Below are 18,644 nucleotides of genomic sequence, written 5' to 3' on the forward strand. Positions count from 1 at the left end.
TACCTCACCACCAACCAGTCAAGAGTGTCCATGAGCTGACCATGCACCCTGCAACCCTCTCCCTCGCCCTGTCTTTAAAAACCTTTCTCTGAAAGCCATCAGAGAATTTGGGTCTTTTGAGCATTAGCTGCGCATGCTCCTTCTTTGGCGCCTGAGGTAGATGCTGCACTTTCCTTCACCACAACCTAGTGTCAATAGACTGGCTTTACTGCATAAGGGCAAATGGACCCAAGTTTGGTGTGGTAACATATTGACAATATTATTTATTCTGGTCCTGATAACTTTCAGACAGGGTGGTTTAGTGGTTAGGAATATGGGTAGAGGCCTGATTAAATCCCAGCTCTGTTGTTTCCTAGCTGTGTGATTCCATATAAATTATTTAACCTTTCTGTGCCTTAGCATTTTATTGTTTAACACAGGAATAATAATAATATCTACTTCACAGGTTATTGAAGAATAAATGAGTTAATGTTCAAAGTGCTTAGTTCAATGCCTAGCACATGGTAAGAGCTCAAAAGAGTTATTATTATTTTCCTTAATGGCCAGTTCTATGTATTGGGATACCTCATTCATCATGCTGAAAAATACCATAATGCTACATGAACCAGAATAATTGAGTGACAAACTCTTGTTCTGGCCAGTGAGCACTCACTGCCCTTTGCTCAGTACAAGTGGTGGTGGCCATTCTAAATGGGAAGCAGTTTTCAGAGAAGAAATCACTGGCTGTATAGGCATCTTAAATGTTTGTAATAAGTGTGGCTGGCAGAAAACCTACAATTAATTTTCAGAAGTTTTTCAGCCTCAGACTCCAAATGTATATATACCTGCTGTATATGAACTTCCACATTTACCAATCAGCTTGATTGATTGACTTGGCTTCTGGTCTCTCTCTTACCTTTGGTCTCTTATCTCACAAGTTAGATGCATTTAATTAGTATTAGTCATCTAAATATTATGGATACCCTATTTAAAAATAGATTAAACTGGTAAACCCACATGATTGAGTAGCATGTAGCTTTAAAAACCAAAGAGGAATATTTCTGTAAAATGCTATGGAGTGGCCATATTAAGTGAAAAACAAGGTGAAGGTGTATAGTACTATTTATTTAAGAAAGAATATAAATGTGTGTGTATAATCTCGTTTGCTTATATTTAAAAAAAAAAAAAACAACTTAAAAAAAATGGTTACCTATGGTGGAAGTGGGAGATGGGGGCAGAGGAACCAGTTGGAGGGGATCAGGGTGGAAACTAGACTTCTCTGAATATATGCTGAATTTTGTATTTTTTACATCAGAATTAAAGAAAACCCCTAAAAATCCAAAGCAAAATGAAACAAATGAGCTGTAATTATGTAGCAAGTTGGTGGCTTCAATACACAGGAATGTGTCAGTTATCTTTAAAGCACAAAATTTGCACACCCCTAGTGGGATATCCCCAAGGGCAAAAGGAACTGGAAAGAAATCAAACTCCTCCGTACTTATATTGTTAATAACTATGAAAATCAGAAATGTATGTAATTAGAAATGAGGATTTTCAGTGTAAGAGAAAAGAGACATGAAACTAAATAAGGTAAGTAAAAATTCTGTAATTCTAAATTTGAATGGGAAATAACAGTATGAAGACCATTAAATAATGTCTAAATACCATTTCCCATTAAAACGAACTAGGGCTCCTTAGAGATAAGGCCGATTCAGATCTTGGGGAGGGCAGTCAAATGGTTGACGAGGGACAATTTTTCTTTAATTCATCTAATAAAAGGAATTACAAAATTCGAAAAGCAACATTTTGCAACTTGTAAACAAAAAACAATCATTGGTAACTGTAGAATCTTAGCTACTAAATACATTTTATTTCATTTTATTATTCACTCTCATATTCCTATATATATATGTATTCAAATTTTTCCATAATAAAAAATTATTTGAACACATTCTTTTACAAATGTCACTTTCTAAGAAAGCTTAGAACCATTTCAGTACTTCATACTTAAACTGATTTTTTTTTCTTGTGTTCTTTCTTGTTCCTAGAGAGGTAGGAGAAATGCCAATTAATTCATGGCTCTTTTTCTTGTCTGGACAGTCTCACAGAACTAAGCCTTCAATTGGGTTGGTTATTGGCCCCTGGCAATGGCATGCATGCAAGATAAATAATGAAACTAAATTCAGATCTCACAGAACCTCAGTTATCGGGCTTTATTGAGTTTCTGTTATTTGACATTTAGATCCCCAGATATTTATTTTTGAAGTGCAAATACAAACCGATAAGCACTGTGTCCATTAAGCATTATGGCGCTCTGCTATGTGGAATATAGATAAAATATGGATATAGATACAGATAGGGAGAGAGACAGAGACAGGTGAATATATAGTATGTTAAATATATGTATGTCTTTAAATATTTGTACATACACACACGTTATGTTTATGTTCCCTGTAGCCTATCATGATCCTTAAAGACTTGAATGGTTTTATGAAGTTGCTGATCCTGTCTTCTATTTTGAAGACTATTAAAAAATGGGATTAATTTCCCACTCTTAGATATATATCTGGACAAAACTAAAATTCAAAAAATACTGCACTCCTATGTTCATAGTAGCACTATTCACAATAGCCAAGACATGGAAACAACCTAAATGTCCATTGGCAGATGAATGGATAAATAAGATGTGGTACATATATACAATGAAATATTACTCAACCGTAAAAAAGAATAATGCCATTTGCAGCAACATGGATGGACCTATAGATTACCATACTAAGTGAAGTAAGTCAGACAGGGAAAGACAAATACCATAAAGATACCACTTATATGTGGAATCTAAAATATGACACAAATGAACATATCTACAAAACAGAAACAGACTCACAGACATAGAGAACAGACTTGTGGTTGCCAAGGCCTGTGGGAGGGATGGAGTGGGAGTTCTGGGTTAGCACATGCAAACTATTATATATAGAATGGATAAACAACAAGGTCCTACTGAACAGCACAGGGAACTATATTCAATAGCCTGTGATAAACCATAATAGAAAAGAATATAAAAAAGAATGTATATATGTATAACTGAATCACTTTGCTGTCTAGCAGAAATTAACACAACACTGTAAAAATAAAAAAAAGTTGCAACAACAAAAAATAGATTAATTTTTTTAAATGGGTGATTTGGGTAATATGTGAGAGAAGGTTTTGACAATTGATGTAAGACAATGGTGGACAGAGGCTGATTCCGAAATTTAGAAATTTCCATATTTGAATATTCTCACGAAGAGAACGGATAGCTGCATGGCCTGGAAATTGCACGCAATTGCTGGTTGACAGTTTAAACCAGATTACGTAGAGATATTAAGCCCCAGATAGTGGAAGAGGGCCACCGTCTTTTGCATAAGTAAGAGTCGCCCAGACCCAGGCAAAGTGGAAATGGGTCCCAGACAGAGTGACCCACCTTGGGTGAAGTAACGAAGTTATAAAGGGTCAAAGGGCGAGAGATTTTATACCAACGGGTGAGGTCAGCGCGCCTAAGGTTGAGGCGTGGAGTGAGGGGAGCAGTGATTGTCGGCGGGAACCTCAAGCTCAACTGGGAACCACGCTCAATCGGTCCATCTCTCCGTTCCGTCCCGGGCTCTGGAGGCTTCTCCACCGGGGGTGCGGAGGGGTAGATGGGGGCGGCAACGGGGGGTGGGGGAAGGGAGGGAGCGGAGGCGGGGGTGGCGGGGAGCAGGGGGAAGGACGCGCCTGCGTCACCCTGCGGCGCGTCACGTGTTGCGTCAGCAGCCATGGCGGGAAGCGAGCGGCGCACTGGAGGCGGCTCCCCTCAGCCTCACCACAGCGACTGGGGCCGCCTGGAGGCTGCTATCCTTAGCGGCTGGAGGAACTTCTGGCAGTCGGTGGGCAAGGAGAGGGCGGCTCCGAGGGCCTCCCCGGAGGAGGCGGACGAGGAGGCTAGCTCGCTAACGCGGCTGCCGGTGAGCGTCGGCCGCCACCCGCGGAGGACCGCGGGCCGGGCCGGGAGGGGCGCTCGCCGAGGCGGCCTCTGGGGGCCGGGGCGGGGGGGAGCCTCCCTGGGCCCGGCCTGTGTCTGGCCCCGTCCCTGCAGCCATTCCGGGCAGTGTCGTCACCTGGGGGCAGAAGTTGAGCAGAAACGCCGTGGCGTTGACCCCTGGTGCCCCGCAGCTGGGCCGAAGGTCGCCCCGAAACTCACCTGCAGGTTGTGCCCTGGCAACCAGCCAGGTCACCCTCTGGTTTTCTACCCCGAAAACAGGTCTAGGGACTGGGGCACCCTGAACATCAGGTTAAGGAAACGCGGAGACCATTCCAGACGTTCTGGAAATCATGGAAAGCGTCCAGTGTCTTGTGTTCTCAGCATCTTTCATCCCAGGCTCCATGTACCGAAACACCTGGCGGTCCCGCAAAACACACAGTCTCCTAGGATTTTGCGACTGTTATCTTACCTGTGTTTCAAGTGACAAAACTGACAATTGAAAGTAAATGACTAGGGATTTCCCTGGCGGTCCAGTGGTTAAGACTTCACTTTCCACTGCAGGGGGTGCAGGTGGATCCCTGGTGGGGAGCTAAGATCCCACATGCCTCTGGCCAAAAAACCGAAACAAAACAGAAGCAATATGGTAACAAATTCAATAAAGACTTTAAATATGGTCCACATCAAAAAAAAAAATCTTAAAAAAAAATGCGGGAAAGTAAATGACTAAATTACAAGGGCCTCAAGTTACGGCAGGCCACGAGAATTACACACATTTTTCATTGTTAAACTTTTCAGGTACATAGGAAAACGGAGAGAGGAGAATTTCTTAGAAATTATTAAAATGCTATATCTCAGCTGGACTATTGACACTCTTGAGGTCCATCAGAAATTAAAAACTGCAGGCTTAGGTTGCCTCCATGGATCTCCTTGCAGAGGTTCTCTGAAATAACAGATTTTACAGAAGAACGCAGGTGACAGATTTCCTCTTTGATTTAATGTAATGATAAAATCAGAAGTTTGTCCGCTTGATAAAGATTTTATTTTGAAGAATAAATTATTTCATTAAGCAGGTCATTCAAATAAATGGTGTGGCAGAATATCTATAAGGAAAAATTAAATGAAGTGGTTATTTTACTTGAAAAATACCAGAACAATGGGAGGTATTTCAGGAATGTTTCAATGTGTCAAAAATGAAATGTTCATTATGATTCTATCCTGAGACAGGAAATTAACTTCAGCATGATAGATTTCATCATTAAAAATAATGACTGTTGAATTCCCTGGTGGTCCAGTGGTTAAGACTCTGTGCTTCCACTGCAGGGGGCACGGGTTCCATCCGTGGTCAGGGAAGTTCCACATGCCGCTTCAAAAAAAAAAAAAAAAAAGACTGTTAAGTTGATTTTTTGTTATTTAGTATAAAAACTGTTAATTTTGTAATTTGTCATGATAGATTTAATTATTAAAATGATACACTGTTCAGTTGACCTTTGGTTTCCTAGTATAATTATTTGTTATTTTGTAATTTATTATTTATTTATTATAAATTTATTTATTTTTGGCTGCGTTGGGTCTTCGTTGCTGCGCGTGGGCTTTCTCTAGTTGCGGAGAGCGGGGGCTACTCTTCGTTGCGGTGCGCGGGCTTCTCATTGCGGTGGCTTCTCTTGTTGCGAAGCACGGGCTCTAGGAGTGCCGGTTTCAGTAGTTGTGGCTCGCAGGCCCTAGAGCGCAGGCTTAGTAGTTGTGGCGCTCAGGCTTAATTGCTCTGCGGCATGTGGGATCTTCCCAGACCAGGGCTCGAACCCGTGTCCCCTGCATTGGCAGGTGGATTCTTAACCACTGGGCCACCAGGAAGTCCCTGTAATTTATTATTTTTAAAAGTCCCTGTAATGTATTATTTTAAAAAAACTTTCTACCAAGATAAATTATTCATCCCTTTAACCTACTTGCTGCTTCCCTCTGTTTCAGATAGATGTACAGCTATATATTTTGTCATTTCTTTCACCTCATGATCTATGTCAGTTGGGAAGTACAAGTCATTATTGGAATGAAACTGTACGAGATGCAATTCTGTGGAGATATTTTCTGTTGCGGGATCTTCCTTCTTGGTCTTCTGTTGACTGGAAGTCTCTTCCAGATCTAGAAATCTTAAAAAAGCCTATATCTGAGGTCACTGATGGTGCATTTTTTGACTACATGGCAGTGTAAGTATCTAGTTTTATGAATTAAAAAGAAGATATTAAATTTGACTATATTACAAGTCAGTAGTCTAAATTAGTCTTGGCCTTCCTGCTAATTTGTTGCATGAATTTTGAGTCTGAGTGTCCTTTTGTAAAAATTGGGGGTTAGGTAAAATAACTTCGTTCATAGAACCCTTTCAGCGTTCACATTTTGTTATTTCCCTGTAGTACCTAAGTAGAGTATTTGAATAATTATAGATAGTTTATATGGCAAGAAGTAAAACACTTCTTAAAATTTTCATTATCTTTAGAACACTTGTTATTTTGTTAAAATAAATACTTTTCCATATCCAGAGAAGGAAAGGCCAGAGTTCAGACAGGAGTTCTTTTGCATGGAAGAAAACCATTCTTAAGTTTCTGGGAAATAAGATTTTGTTATCACCCAAACGCATTGACATTTTTGAATATCATGTATTTGAGAGAATTAATTTTATTGAGCAACTATAGTGTATTGGATTCTATGATGGATGTTTTATGTATGTTTACTTATTTAATTCTCACGCAATAAGAAGGTATTTTCCTTGTGTTATGGATGTGGAATGAAGGTTCTGCATGGTTATGGATTTGTCTAAGGTCGTATAATTTGTAAGGGACTGTAATGTCGTTAGTTCTGGATATAACCTGCTTTATTAAGAGCCCCAAATTTAAGGCATTGTAAGTAAAATTTAAAGAGTATTTGTGCGTTAGGTAAGAATTGTTTTCCTATGGTAGATTTAATAGCTACATGTGGGACTTTTTTTCATATTTTAAGTTATTCAGACTCTTTCCTTATTCCAATACAGATGCCATTACATCAAGTCTTGTGAGACTACTTGATTAAAATACGCATGTATGTAATTTTAACAAGTGCTACTGTACTCTCACTTGCTAGTGTTACCTCTTCGTTGTCCCACAGCCAACCATAACATCAAGTGTTTCTGTGCGCTGTGGAACCACGTTTTCCTAGGGATAGTAATAATCGTAATAACGACCATTTGTGATCATATAAATTATTTCTGATCCTTACGACCCTGGATTGATTGTTATTGCTCAAATAATGCAGATGAAAAAACTGAAGTTTAGACTATAAGTGGCTTATATGACTAATTAAAATGGTGAGGCTTGGCCAGATCTACCTAGCTGCAAAGTTGATTTTTTTTTCCTTCTTGAATTACAAAGTTCCTAAGTAAAGATGATTGTCTTGTAACGTTAGTTATTGTCTTAACCAGCTCAATTTAAAGGGCTTTAGGTTTTATTTTGATTTGAGTAACTTTGTTTTAATTTTTGATAACATGTTGAATTGCTAGTTTAGAAATTTATAGCTATTGAAAAAGTTGAGTTGTTTCTTTCACATGATTCTTAGTTTGCCAGGTTACCTATACGGAACATTTGAGCTGCCCTGTAATTAATACTTATTGAACTGTTACTGTTAATAGAAGTACCCTAAGAAATTTGGTTATATTGGTAGCATTAGTAATTTTTTTTTCTTTTTTATCTCTAGGGACATTTATGCTAACTATCTATGTAGTTTATGTTTAGTACAGTGTTTCTCAATCTTGGCACTATTGACCTTTTGGAGCAGATGTTATGGGAACTGTCTTGTGTGTGCATTGTAGGATGTTTAACAGCATCCCTGGACTCTAGACATTAAGAAATGTTCCCTGGGGGTGCAAAATCTCCCCAGGTTGAGAATCACTGCTTTATGTAGTGAATTTTAAGCATTGAAACACGTGTTAGACCAAGTGTTTCATGAGAGAATCTAAATGAAAAATTAGAAAGTAAGTAACCGATTCCCAGGGAAGACCTCCTCAGCTACTAGACCACTACTACTCCCATAGCATCTTGTGCTTTTTTCTGTCATGGAACTCGGCATACGTATTATAATGGTGCCTGTCCTCCACTGCCCTCCATGAGGATTGGGACTGTATAATCATTATATCCCTTTTGTCTAGCAAGTTCTCAATACATTATATATCGTTGAATGAATAACTGGCTAAGTAAGTGTTTGTGTTAATTTTCTAATTGTGACAATTTTATACAGCTATAAAATGTGCTGTCCATATACAAGAAGATCCTCAAAATCTAGCCGTCCTATGTATGGAGCTGTCACCTCATTTTTACACTCATTGATCATTCAGAATGAACCACGATTTGCCATGTTTGGACCAGGTTTGGAAGAACTAAATACATCTTTGGTGTTGAGCTTGATGTCTTCCGAGGAGCTTTGCCCAACAGCTGGTTTGCCTCAGAGGCAGATTGATGGTAATTTTCATGTTAATCTACAGTACATAATAATTCAAACACTTTGAGCTTGACTCTAATGTTAAATAGAAAGAAATTAGTTTTTAAATTAATTAACTCTTTGTTGTAATGAAATATACTAATTTGGTGCATGGGAGCCCTCAGGTCTCTATGGACTGAAAGAATTAATTTACTTTTTATAAGAGGTAAGCTTTCTCTTACTTTCTGAGTCCAGAATATGAGATTATGTGAAAGCAAATTATATGTTGTCAAAATGTTATATTTGTTTGCTATAAAGCAGAAACTAACACACTACTGTAAAGCAATTATACTCCAATAAAGATGTTATAAAAAAAAGTTATATTTTTACATTTACCATATTTTAAAAGAATGTTAACAGCAAAAACCATTCATCACCTACTATATGCAGAGTACTTTGATATATATTGGAATTTCAAAAAAGAGCTAAATTATCACCTTACCTTTATTTCTAAGAAAAACAATAGCAACAACAGCCATGTAGTTAGTTTGGTAAACAGGATATATAATAAACATGCATAACAGTGTAAACTAGCTTGTGCTTTACTTATTCATTTATTGAGAGTACCTATTAGATACTAAAGATGCAGAGATTTAAAACAAACAACATAAAAAATCTCCTGTTTGCCCTGAAAGGTACTTGGTCTAGACGAGGGCAGAGACATGTATACAGGTGATTAGAATGTGGTGTAATTAGCTCCTGTGTAGAAAGGTAAGGGTCAGAGAAGGCTCTGCACTGAACATGATGCCTTACATGAGTCAATAGGATAAGTAGGGGTAGGCCATCAAAAAAAGGGTAAAATATTCTAAGCAGTGAGAACTACATTTCTAAAATCCCAAAGTTCTGAGTGTGCATGACACACTTGAAGTAGCTCTGTGTGTCCAGAGTGGGGCCAGGTGAGAAGACGCTTGTATGTCAAGCATTTGTTGAAGGATTTTAAGCAGAGAAGTAAGATGATCAAGATGGCATTTTGGATAGATCACTCTGGCTCCTGAGTGGAGAATTGATTAGAAGGGATAAGAAACCACTACAATATTGTGATAAAAATATGAAGGATATAGAATTGACTCAATGTGTGTTAGCAGTAATAAGGATAATTCCTGGTTTTTGGTCTGATTTTCATATTGGATGATGGTGCCATTCACTAGGTTAAGGAAACACAGGAGGAAGAGAAACTTTTGATACAAGTAGAGATGCCTGCTATAAGCTAGCCACTTGAATGGAAGCTCCATTAGGGCAGAAATCTTGTCAGCTTTATTCTTAGCTGTGGTGCCAGGCACATAGTAGGCATTCAATATATATTTGATGAGTGAATGACTGCATGACTTTATGGATGACTTTATGCATCCATATCTCAAGAGAAAGATCTGGGCTAGAAATGAAGATTTGGGAATCATATGAAGTCCACATGGACTTGGAAGTTTCTGAGGATAGAGAGGAATATTGTGAGCCAGGTGCTGAAATCGTCAATGAATGTTTGGAGGAAGGGATTATCAAAAGGAGATTCATGAGTTACAAGGTTAAGGACGGGGAGATGGTATTACAGCTAAATGGTGTGCGTGTCTCTGAGATAATGGAGTTTTATCAAGAGGGTTGGTGAGTAATGGTTAAGACATGGCATTGAGGAGTAAAGAGACCACCTCATCTCTTTACCCTGAGATGTGAGAGAATAGGTAACTTCGTTACTTGAGAGCCCACTGTTAAGAGAAGCGGCACCTAGGGACAGGCTAGTTTCAGGTAGGGCCATGAGGTGGAAGGAACCCTTCAAGAAGAGGTTGGGGATATGGGGAAATTTGCTGATTGTGAAATGGCAATTTCATTCTCCAGACAGCAGCTGGAGTGATTGTTTGAAATTGCCCATGTAATTGTGCCTCAGACCCTGCAAGGTCAGGGAAGAGTGGAGGGATGAATCATTGGCAAGGTGGGGCAAAACAACATGAGAATCATACTGGGCCGAGGTTAGATGTGTTGAGAGGGTAATTTCTGGAAATTAAACTGATGAAAACAAAGATCAGAGACATGGTAGAATTTGTTTCTGTGATCTCTCTGGGGAGGCCCCTGGTGGTGGGAGGACTAGGGCCACTTTGCCTGGGATGCTTGCAGTCCTAGCCACCAAGATCTCTATATATGTGTTGCCCAGAATGGTGACATAAGATGGCACGGCATAGCTGCTTTAAATACCTAGAGTGGTTATAATGCAGGGATTAAGGGTATGAAAGATGGAGTTGTCCTAATGAGGTAAGTAGAGGCCAGATTATATTAAAATTTTGTTTATCTGAAGAGCAGGGGCTTGGAAGGGAAGAGATATAATTAAAAGCATCTTAAAGCAATCTCTCCAGCTGCTGTTAGAAGAATGGATAGTAGGGGGCAGAAGTGGATTTAGGAGGCTAGTTAGAAATGATTACAGAAGTCCAGGTGAGAGATGATAATAATTTAGACTAAAAGGTGGGGGTGAGGATGGAGAGAAGTAGACAGATCTAAGAGGACATTTATATAGCAAAAAGAGGTAAAGCCAAGGAAGAGGAGAAGAATCTTTCCAGGAGGCAAGAGGAGAATCAGCCCCGTAGTGTTAACACAGCCAAAGGAGGGAAGGAGTTAAGAAAGAAGGACGAATGACAATGTTGAATGATTTAGATATAAAATAGTAAGAAGCTAGTGTTTAGCACCTGTTACTTACCAGTCACTCCATAGGTGTTTTACATATGTGATCTCATTTAATGCTTACAATAACCCTAAAAAGTGTGTATTATTTCTATATTTTGATGTCAAAACAGGCTCACAGAAACATGGACATATGTGGCAAATTCAGGATTCTAGCCCAAGTCTAATTCCAAATTTCAGTGTCTGCCATATTTCCTCAGTTTTCTAAGGTGCCATGAATTTAAAAACAGCTTCTCAGAGTGGGGGGAAAAAAGCCATTTGGTTGAATGTGTACGTGGAGTATAAGACTAATGAGAAACATAAAAGAAGGGAAACTAAGCCTTAGTCTTGAGGATAAATAGTAGTAGCTGTTACGATGCAGCTGCTACTGAGAGGATGATGATAAAGTTAATGACGATAGTGATGATGGTATAAAAAGGAATGTTAAAGCCTAGCAGTTTTTTCTTCTATATCCATAGTTTATTACCATGTGAATGAAAATTGCATATGGCATCTTTTCTTCAACACAAATATTTCATTTTATTCCAAAGCTATATATATAACTTGTTATAGTTTTTCATTTACTCTTTTTACTTATACCAAGTAATTTTTTTCATTCTCATCTTTTGCTGTCTTTATTAATGACTTGTTTTGATAACTGTAATTTTCTCCTTTAGGTATTGGATCAGGAGTCAGTTTTCAGTTGAGCAACCAACATAAATTCAACATCCTAATATTATATTCAACTACAAGGTAAGGCTGCCTACTTGGCAACCTATCTGAGACATCAGTAATGGAATATTTTAGGGGGGCGAAGTCTGTTTAGTGTCTGTTTATGTTCTATATTTACATTTTTCTTATAGAAAGGAAAGAGATAGAGCAAGAGAAGAACATACAAGTGCAGTTAACAAGATGTTCAGTATACAGAATGAAGGGGATGATCAACAAGGAAGCCGGTACAGTGTAATTCCACAAATTCAGAAGGTGTGTGAAGTTGTTGATGGGTTCATCTATGTTGCAAATGCTGAAGCTCATAAAAGTAAGTATTATCTTATTTTCTTTTTAAAAGCACTTTCTTTGCAAAGCAAATAAGAAAGTATGTTTTTAGGCTTTACTGTGGCTTGTTAAGAATATCATGGCTAATTTTATCAATGTGATTCTGTTATTACTGTTAATATTGGATTCCCAAAACTTGATGTGCATTAGGATCACTGAGGGATCTTGTTAAAAACGCAGCTGCCTGATTCCTACCCTGGTGGATTATGACTCATAGATTTGGGTTGTGTCTTGGGCATCTGTTTTTTTAACAAGCTTTACAGAATTCTGATGCACACCGAAGTTTGATACTATAACTACCTAGTGTTTTTTTGTTGTTGTATGCTTCTGCACTTTTTGTTATTGGTGTTTTGTCTGCTTTTGGCCCTATTCAAATAATTTATGCAGGTAAATGAAAAATTTTACCTTTATTTTAATTTTCCAGATAGTAGAGAGATGTGTGGGGTGGAGTGTTTACTTTGATTAAGTAGATTAGTTAAGAACACTATCCATATATTCTGAATAATTGCCATTCACAGTGTGATAAATAGCATGAAAATAGAATATTATTGGGCCACAAGCCAGTATTGTAATTTCTTTCCCAAATCCTCTGTGAATAAGGTAGGGCATAAATATACAACATATTATTCTCACTAGGAACAAGGTAGCAGCATCTCACTGCTGAAAAAATTTACAGTTTATGGTGCACTGAAATTAACTATAGCAACAAAAGCCAAATCCAGCTCAACTACTGACTAGCTGGACTCATCCCACTGCATTAATGGCCTAACAGAAGAATCGTGTCCATTTCTAGAAGTAAATGCCCTTTACCTCGGTCTCTTCTGTTCTTCCACATAAAACATCTAGCATTAAATTAAAAATTATAAGATACAAAAAAATATCAAAATGAAATGACCCATTGTCAAGTGATAAAGCATTCAATGGAATTAGACACAGAGATGGCCTGGATGTTAGCCCTCTCAGAAAGAGACATTAAAAGAACTATGATTAATATGTTAAAGAATCTAGTGGAAAAGATGGACAATATATGTGAACAAATAGGGATTTTCAGCAGAGAGAAGGAAGCTATGAAAAAATAAAATGGGAATGCTAAATTTGAAAAATATGATAAGAGGTGAACAGTTCCTTCAGTGGACATATTAACAAAGGAAACCTTTTGTGAATGTGAAGATAGATCAATTGAAATTACCCAAATTAAAACACAAAGAGAAAAAAGAGTAGGAGTGGAGGACAAAACATTCAAGAGCTGGGGGAACCTATTAAGTGATCTAACTCAGGGGTTGGCATTTTCTTAAAGGTCCAGATAGTAAATATTTTAGGCACGTGAGCCATACAATCTCTCACAGTTACTCAACTCTGCTATTATAGTGCAAAAGTAGCCATAGACAGTTTGCAAATGAATGGGCATGGCTGTTTCTCAAAGAAATTTATTTATAAAAACAGATCTTCAGAGTTTGGTATGCTGACCCCTGATTCAATTTATATGTGATTGGAGCCCCAAAACATGAAAGGAGTAAGAACAGGGAAAAAGAAATTTCTGAACAGATAATGACCAAAACTATTTCAAAATTACTGAAAGAGAATAAACCACAGATCCAAGATTCTCAAAGAACTCCAAACCTGATAAATAAAAAATACAGATACATCATAGCCAAACTGATGAAAACCAAAGGTAAAGAGAATATCTTGAAGGCAACCAGAGCAAAACAAAACATACATATAGAGGGCCAAAGATAAGAACAGAGACTTTCTGACAGAATTTTGCTGTAAGCCAGAAGGTAATGAAGGGAAATCTTTATAGTATTCAAAGGGGGGAAAATCTAATATCCAGCAAAGACATCTTTCAAAAATGAAGGCAAAATCAAGACTTTTTTCAGACAAACAAAATCTGAGAAAGTTCAATCAGCAGATTTGTATAACAAGAAATATTAAAGGAAACTCTTCAGGCAGAAAAATATGATACCAGGTAGAAAACTGCATCTACAAAAAGAAATGAAGAGCCTTGGGATGTAAACAATATAGCTATACATAAAATACTTTTTTCTAATTTTAATTTATTTATCATTATGTAAAGGAAAAACAGTAACAATGTATTATGGGTTTATGATATTTTTTAAATAAACTATATTGTAACAATATTACACAACATGGAAAGGCAGAAATGGGAACATAGTATTATAAGGTTCTATATGTGAAGTAATATAATACTTTTTAAAAGTAGACTGTTAGGGACTTTCCTGGTGGCACAGTGGTTAAGAATCCACCTGTCAATGCAGGGGACACGGGTTCGAGCCCTGGTCCGGGAAGATCCCACATGCCATGGAGCAACTGAGCCCATGTGCCACAACTACTGAGGCTGCGCTCTAGAGCCCACGAGCCACAACTACTGAGCCCATGCACCACAACTACTGAAGCCCACGTGCCTAGAGCCCGTGCTTTGCAACAAGAGAAGCCACCGCAATGAGAAGCCTGCACACCGCAGCGAAGAGTAGCCCCCGCTCGCCGCAACTAGGGAAAGCCTGCGCGCAGCAACGAAGACCCAATGCAGTCAAATAAATAAAATAAAAACTAAAAAAAAAAGTAGACTGTTATAAGTTTAAAATATACATTGTAAATCCTTGAGCAACCACTAAAAAAAAGTGTAACAGAGGTATAATTAAATAAGCCAGTAGTGAAGATAAAATGGAATCATTAAAAAAGTCAGTTCAAAAGAAGGCAGGAAAAGGAACAAAGAATAGATGGAACAAGTCAAAATTCAAGAGGTATATGATAGATTTAAATGTACTGTGTTGATAATTACATTAAATGTTTATTTGTTTTCTATTAATATATAACAAATTACTGCCAACCTAGTGGCTTAAAACAACATCTATTTATTAGCTCAGAGTTCTCTATGTCTGAAGTCTTGAGCACGGCATGGCTGGGTTCTCAGCCTAGGTCTCAGAGGCTGAAATTAGGGTGTCAGATGGGTTACATCCCTTTCTGGAGGCTCTAGGGAAAAATCTGCTTTCTAGCTCACTCAGTTATTGGCTGAATTCAGCTCCTTACTGTTGTACAGCTGAGGTCCCTGTTTCCTTGCTGGCTGTCAGCTTGGGGCAGCTCTCAGCTTCACAGGCCATCATCATTCCTTGTCATGTGACTCCCTCTGTCTTCAAATCCAGCAATGGAGAGTCTCTCTCACTAGGAAGAATCTCATCTGTTTTAAGGGATCACCTGATTAGGTTAGGCTCACTGAGTATAATCTCCCTTTCTTGAAGTCAGCTGTGTCTTATAGTATAGCCTAATCATGTCAGTGATAATCCCACTGTATTTACAGATTCCTCTCACACTCAGAGGAGAAGGGATTATACGGGGTATGAGTCATTGGGGTCATTTTAGAATTCTGCCTACCACAAAATGTCAGTGATTTACACTCCAGTGAAAGACAGAGATTTTCAGTTTGGATAAAAAAGCTAGACTCAATTATATGTTTAAGTTTTGGAAACTGCGGCCTTTGAAAGAAAGGGTAGTGACAGCTACAGAATTTGTGAGAGGAAAATATCTATATCAAAGTATTTTTGCTTTTAAACCATAGAGACATCTGAGTGGTACTGTTTTTGTTCTCTCTGATTTCACCTAAATTCCTATCCTTGCAAGGCTGATTGATGTAGTTTTACGAAAGAACAGTAAATGAACACAGCAATAGAGGCAGTTTGTTATGTTTGGATCCTGGTAATTTTTTGCTTCCCTTGTTTTGTTAGTTCTTAATTTTGTTTTATTATTTTTTAAGTCATTACAAGTAATGCAAATTAAGGGTTTTGACTACATTCCTTAGGACATGAATGGCAAGATGAATTTTCTCGTATTATGGCAATGACAGATCCAGCTTTTGGATCTTCAGGAAGACCAATGCTGGTTTTATCTTGTATTTCTCAAGCTAATGTAAAAAGAATGCCCTGTTTTTATTTGGCCCATGAGCTGCGTCTGAATCATCTAAGCCACCCATGGATGGTAAGGTCCTATTTTCTCTGGTGAGAAAAATCTCATTTTAGTTTTCACTCTACTTTCTAATTGATTTTTATTTTTAAAATTCTTTTCTAGTCATTCTCTTTAATAAAATAACATTCTAAAAGTCAGTTTTAGTAGCTTAATCGGTGGGAGATATTTGGTATCAAAGCTGACCTCTGAGATAAGTAATAAACCTCATATTGGTAGTAATTATAAGACAGAAGAGAAGATGATATTTTTTAATCTAAGCTCTCTAGAAGACCAAACTTGAGTGACTCACCCAAAGTTTATTGGGATTTTTTTAGTCCTGTTCTTTTTTGAGTGTCCAGGAAAATGTCCCACTTAATTATAAGATTTTTCACTCAGTTTCTTATTGACAGTAATCTCTTTTATTTGCTCATAGGTCCAGGATACAGAGGCTGAAACTTTAACTGGTTTTTTGAATGGCATTCAGTGGATTCTTGAAGAAGTAGAATCTAAGCATGCAAGATGATCCTCCTTTTAGACCTTGGGAACTGAAAGCATTTGAAACTTGTTACTAAGGTCGTGATGTGGATATTTGCTCAAGTCAGCTCATTCTGCCCTGCCTTTTTGCAGGTAGGGTTTATATTGGACAGCTGTAGCTACTCTATTTTTTAATATAATTTTTACTTTTTACCTTAAATCAATTACAAGAAAAAAGTTTCAGTGCTAGCATTTGGCCACAAAATGAACCTTTTAATATTTTTAAATAACTTATATATATATATATATATATATTTTTTTTTAATATTAAATTCTGGAAAAACAAGTTTGTGCCTCTCTCATTCTTTGTGGTTTCTCTTCTTTTCGTTTCAAAGATTGCCATAGTGGGGAATAGCAAATTTACTAAGCTTTCAATAGATTCTTTTCAAAGGTCCTTAAATGGTTATCACAAAATAAGTTTCTATCTATTTTTAATAAATGTACTATTTAAAACTGAATATTCACTGGAATTTCATTTACTATTTTGGCCATACAACTTCTGTTTCTTTTCTGAAACAGTAGGAATTAACTTTATATCATATTCAATACTAATTCAGTGAAAATAACTGGAAATTCTTGCTATTTTCAAATAACTTTGAAAGCTCATGAGGTGCTAAAGCCAAATTTTATTCCTTACTCATAGAGAAAATATTCCAGAGATGCTCATGATCATATGACCTCCTATTCACTAATTGCTTGCACTTTGCAGAGGAAACATTACAGTCCTCCTATCTCATTGGAATTGAAGAATTTTTAAGTTATAATAAAAAAAAGCATAATATTCTTAGTGGTGCTGCACCCAAGATACAGCCTCCATCCTTCGAGCAGGTGCCGTTTCAGAGAAAGGCGGTCTCACATCTTGGGTGCACTTATCCAGAACTTAGCTTCAGCACTTGTATAGTTGGGGGCAGAATGAGAAATGCTGACATCCTGCTCCTCCTAGGAAGGTTGCCCTCTGACTTGGAGAGAGAGTGCTGTTTCCTTAGCTGCCCCAGTCTAGAATGGAGTTTCTTCTTTCTGAGCTGGAGGAGGGAAGGAGGGGAGTGGGTCTTGGTTCAAATCCCATGGACTCTTACTGTTCTTACTGAGTTTTAGTATATATATATTTTTGAATAAATGTTTCTTCATTTGCTGTATGCTCTTAGGACCATTTACAGAGATTTTAATGATTTTTAAAAATTAATTTTCTCTAGTTTCTCTAGGGAGCCATTACATGGAACTCTTCATGCTGTTATGCCAAAAGTAGATCTACTCCCCCCTTTTTTTAATTATATGTAGTTATGTTACCTCATTCATTCCTGATGTTGGTAATTTATGTCTTTTTTCTTCATGATCAGTCTGGCTAGAGTTTTACTGATTTTATTATTCTCAAGAACCAGCTTTAGGTTTTATTGATTTATTCTATATTCTGTTTCATTGATTTATGCTCTAATCTCTATTTTTCTGCTTTTTAAATGTAAAAAAAATTTTAATTTCATCTTCCCTTTTTTAGATTATTAAGGTACAAACTTAGGTCATTGATTCTATTTCTTAAAAAAAAAAAAAAGAAAAAGCTATAGATTTTCCTCAAGCCCTCTTTAGCTGCATCCACACGTTTTTTTATATTGTATATTTATTATCATTCAGTTAAAATATTTTCTAATCCCGTGTGATTACTTTTTCAATCCAGTGATTATTTAGTAGTATTGTTTTAGTGTTGTTTAATCTCTATTTCCTAGATAATTTATTGACATCTAATTCAATTATCTTTTTATCAGAGAACATACTCTGTAAAATTTCAGTCTTTTTAAATTTATTGAGACTTGCTTTATGGCCCAGCTTATGGTCTATTCTGGCGAGTGTACCACATGCACTTGAAAAGAGTTTATATTTTATAGTTTTTTGGTGTAATATTTGGTATCTATCTGTTAGGTCAAGGTAGTTGACGATGTCCAGATATTTTTATATGGCTATATTGATTTTTGTATAGTTGTTTTATCAC

At 37.3% G+C, this 18,644-nt stretch overlaps 1 protein-coding gene across 1 annotated transcript in view; it reads left to right on the forward strand.

Moving 5' to 3' along the window:
• Nucleotides 1–3,773: 3,773 nt before the first annotated feature.
• The window catches only part of FBXO4 (F-box protein 4), a 326,410-nt gene continuing 311,539 nt past the window's right edge, over nucleotides 3,774–18,644 (forward strand). The window contains exons 1-7 of the mRNA XM_061187749.1: nucleotides 3,774–3,962; nucleotides 5,945–6,180; nucleotides 8,237–8,457; nucleotides 11,794–11,869; nucleotides 11,980–12,155; nucleotides 15,987–16,162; nucleotides 16,563–16,756. Coding sequence (XP_061043732.1) covers nucleotides 3,774–3,962; nucleotides 5,945–6,180; nucleotides 8,237–8,457; nucleotides 11,794–11,869; nucleotides 11,980–12,155; nucleotides 15,987–16,162; nucleotides 16,563–16,652 — 1,164 coding nt within the window. The 3' untranslated portion in view covers nucleotides 16,653–16,756. The remainder of the gene's footprint in view (nucleotides 3,963–5,944; nucleotides 6,181–8,236; nucleotides 8,458–11,793; nucleotides 11,870–11,979; nucleotides 12,156–15,986; nucleotides 16,163–16,562; nucleotides 16,757–18,644) is intronic.

Source organism: Eubalaena glacialis, chromosome 4 (genome assembly GCF_028564815.1).
Source record: "Eubalaena glacialis isolate mEubGla1 chromosome 4, mEubGla1.1.hap2.+ XY, whole genome shotgun sequence".
Classification (NCBI taxonomy): domain Eukaryota; kingdom Metazoa; phylum Chordata; class Mammalia; order Artiodactyla; family Balaenidae; genus Eubalaena; species Eubalaena glacialis.